Source organism: Trypanosoma rangeli, assembly GCF_003719475.1.
Source record: "Trypanosoma rangeli strain AM80 chromosome Unknown Tra_15.4_contig_00823, whole genome shotgun sequence".
In the NCBI taxonomy this organism is placed as follows: domain Eukaryota; phylum Euglenozoa; class Kinetoplastea; order Trypanosomatida; family Trypanosomatidae; genus Trypanosoma; species Trypanosoma rangeli.
Genome location: NW_021706580.1, coordinates 1 through 3385, shown reverse-complemented (window position 1 = coordinate 3385; position 3385 = coordinate 1). Strand labels below are relative to the sequence as shown.

Below are 3385 nucleotides of genomic sequence, written 5' to 3'. Positions count from 1 at the left end.
TGGGCTGCCTACGTTCGCCTCGGCAAGCACGGCCCAGCTGCTGCTGCATATCAGCGCGAACAGAAGCAGCAGCGCCGCAGAGGAAAAACGATGCCTCAACATTTTTGGGCGGTCGATGCTCACTCCCTTCCCTCCTTCTGCCGGATCCGCTCAGACCGCGATGGTTGTGTGGGCGCTTGAACTTGACGGCAGCAACACTCGAGAGTATATATATGCGTGTGTGGTCGGTGTGTGTGTGTGTTGCTGGTGGTGGCTACAGAACCCTCAAAGCGCACAATAGCGAATAGTTTGTCTTGTATTTCCTTCCGAGTGTGTTGGGGAGAGAAAGTTGTGAGAAAAAAGCAAACAAAACAAATAAAGACACCGACAACCAAAAAAACGACACCGCCCTCGCCCACAGTTGGGCACACCGAAAAGAACAGTGACAATCCAAAAAACGAAGGCCGCATTAGCGAACGCGTGGGCCGCACGATCTCGCACTCGCCACCGCCCATAAAAGACGGCAGCTGCAAAGAAGGCAGCGGTGGCAACTGTTGTGCGCGGCCCGAAGAAACACCCACACGCACCCGCACGGAGAGTCCGCAGTGTGGGACGTCTCCCGCATAAATCAAACAACAAAACAAATTCATAAGCACCTCGCTTACCGTCTCCCCCGTCCAGCCCCTTCAAACCCCGCCAGCGGCAACACGCAGTGCGCATGCCGGCGGGACCTCCCATCACGCCCCCCCACAAAATCCCCAACGCCGCCACTTCCCTCAGCGCACCGCAGCCGGAGTGGGGCGCAACGTTTAAAAAAGCGTCAAAAAACCCTGCGGAATAAGAGCGACAGCCCCCTTTCCTGCTGCTTCGTTCGGCTCACAAGCGAGGGCGACGCCAGCGCAGCCGTAGTCTCAGACTGCCTGGTCAGTGCATGCAGCCCGAACAAGACGGAACAGGCGCATGCGCCCAGGACGGCAACCCAACAAAAAGAGAGACGCCAACGGCGTTTGCTCGAGGCCCCCAGCGGTGCATGCGGCACCCCCCATTAGAGCACAGACGAACCAAAAACGATGGCACCCAAAAAACAAAAAAGGAAAAACACCACGCCAAGACGCAAAAACAATCACAATAATTCGGTTTGTCCCCGCCTTCTGGGCTGTGGTGGCCGCCGCATTTGCTCTCCTGCCGGTGAGCCCACTCAGCATGCAAAACTTACCCTCTCGCCCAAACTCTCTGCAGCAACAAACTGGGAACAGCGAGGAGATATCACCAATGGAATACTGCCGGCGTACACCCACAAGGCGCCATCATTCCCCACGCAATTTTACTCGCAACCACAACACAACCACAACAAAAAAAAGTGCTGCTGTGGTGGCGCTGGCCATAATAATCATTTGGCGCACGGCAGAGCGAGTCCCTAAGTACGCCTCCTACCCACACACAAACACACTTAGCAATATATAATACTCCCCAAAATATTTCACCAGTAAAGTCAAGCTGCTTGTTCCCCTCCTCCTTTTCCTTCTCCCTCTGGTTGCCGCCCACGTTGGGTTTGTCGTTCACTTCTGAAATTTCAGCTGATACCGCTACCTCGCGCTGACGCACCTGCTGATTTCAAAATGCCGCAATGGCCTGAGGGTCCTCACGCTCATTGCTGCCCGTTGCATTTGTGTGCGCGACGACAACACATTCCTGCCACGCGTTTATTGCCGTACTGTCCTCATGATGCACGTAAATAATCCCCCACGGCAAGCCTTCCGCAAAAGTTTCCCAGTCATTAAAATAACTCCGTGGAAGATCGTTGAACCGCCTCACCGTGCTGGCTTGGGTGCCATGCTCAGCCCTCGTCGTCTCACCTGCACCGCAACCATCGTCCTCCGCGGTGCGCCAACGAAGAAAAAACCGTCCACAAGCGGGAAAGTTCTGCTCTCCGGTACGTATAGCACCTCGTATTGTGCATCCAACCTCGGAGGAGTGTGTTCCAGAGTTATTAATGCAACGGGTATGCTTGGATGCTTTTCGGGGTTCGATTGCAGCACACATCTCTGTCGCCGACGACGTCCTGGTGGAGGCAACTCCTTGAGGCACAGCATTATATTTTCCACAAAGTCTCTACGCAGGAATGCGTGCAGAGTATGCCGCCCCAAAAGTTCCGGCAATAACACTTCGCAGTGCTTACATAGTCGAAAACAAAGTCATTCTCCTCATCCACCTCGAGCAACCTTCCAATTAATTTGTTTCCAATGGAAAAACAGGCCGGCAGGTTAACAAACTCCTCAACATCGCCTTGCGTTATTGATCGGACAACTTTCACAAGTTTGTGAGAAGCGTCATTCGAGGGCCACATTTCCCTACCTCCAATCATCCCATAATGTACAGCATTTGAACCGTCGATATCTGCCAAGATGTTCTTGATTTCCTCCACACGGTCCTTATACTCATTGAATTGAAAGATGCATCGTGGAATCGGTCCGACGTCATCCGTGCGCATGTGCATCCTTCTCCAATACTCCGCCTGCTCCTCTTCAGTCGTATTGCACGTCCTCCACGCACACATCGCCTTCACGTCGTTTTCATCGGGGCAATTCATGATAATTTTAATAGCACCCGCCTGCTTCGCCCATTGTTTGAAGTTATCTTCGTGCGGGGACGACAACGTAATCATGCCCCACTCAGGGGAGGGCACAAAATCATTCGATGGCTCTTGAAAATGTCTTGCCATATCGATGATGATATACCCCTTCATTCCACTCCCAGCCAAATTTACCATAGCCCCTCTAATATTACTCTCACCCTCGTATATTGTCACCGTTTGTGTGCTCTTGTCAAACAAGTATGCGAAATCCCTTCCAAAGCAGTACACAACCACATGGAGCTTCGTGGCGTCGTAGTGCAGCAGCTGATAAAGGAGGTAGGAGCCAGCCGCCATTGACTTCCCTATCCCGGGGGTTCCAATCAAAAGATGACGTCCCATTTTAGGTGCGTTTAGACGTGAGGGGGGAAACACTCCTTTTAGATCACCCTCGACAATCTTCTACACCCGATGCACCTCAATGTTAATGTAGCAGTCAGCAATACGTACTGAATGGTTCAGCGAGTACGATCATCGCTGTTCAGAGGAAAGGATCATGAGTCGTGGGCGTGGTGGACGGAATTGCTCATCACCACCCACTGAGAGAAAAGTACGCACAGTCTGCGTGTACTCCCATAACTCTTGTGGCCGTTGACCCTCTCTCACCACCATGTATTCATCTTCGCCCTCAGGAAACCCCATGACGTGACTCCACGTTGCGTTAAACACGGACTCGTAGAATCCCTCCGGTAATGGTTGTCTGGGAGGTTTTTCGTTTTCCCACCTTTCTTTCTCTGCATCCTCCGCCTGCTGAAGAGCTGCATCGAGTCTTCC

At 52.6% G+C, this 3385-nt stretch overlaps 3 protein-coding genes and 1 pseudogene across 3 annotated transcripts, besides 1 other annotated feature; all 4 read right to left on the bottom strand.

Moving 5' to 3' along the window:
• Positions 1 to 21: 21 nt before the first annotated feature.
• On the bottom strand, positions 22 to 395 carry TraAM80_10182 (trans-sialidase; annotated as a pseudogene).
• Positions 396 to 1310: 915 nt separating this feature from the next.
• Positions 1311 to 1339: a microsatellite.
• Positions 1340 to 1593: 254 nt separating this feature from the next.
• Positions 1594 to 2022, bottom strand: TraAM80_10181 (retrotransposon hot spot (RHS) protein; the record flags this gene model as incomplete). The annotated part of the gene is made up of 1 exon (XM_029386821.1): positions 1594 to 2022. One exon carries the CDS (start codon positions 2020 to 2022, stop codon positions 1594 to 1596), a length of 429 nt encoding a protein of 142 aa, XP_029233318.1.
• Positions 2023 to 2071: 49 nt separating this feature from the next.
• TraAM80_10180 (retrotransposon hot spot (RHS) protein) lies at positions 2072 to 2953 on the bottom strand (the record flags this gene model as incomplete). Its single annotated transcript, XM_029386820.1, has 1 exon — positions 2072 to 2953. The coding sequence occupies one exon, from the start codon at positions 2951 to 2953 to the stop codon at positions 2072 to 2074; it is 882 nt and encodes a 293-aa protein (XP_029233317.1).
• Positions 2954 to 3082: 129 nt separating this feature from the next.
• Positions 3083 to 3385, bottom strand: TraAM80_10179 (retrotransposon hot spot (RHS) protein; the record flags this gene model as incomplete). The annotated part of the gene is made up of 1 exon (XM_029386819.1): positions 3083 to 3385. A coding segment is annotated over one exon (303 nt), but the record flags the coding sequence as incomplete, so codon positions are not given.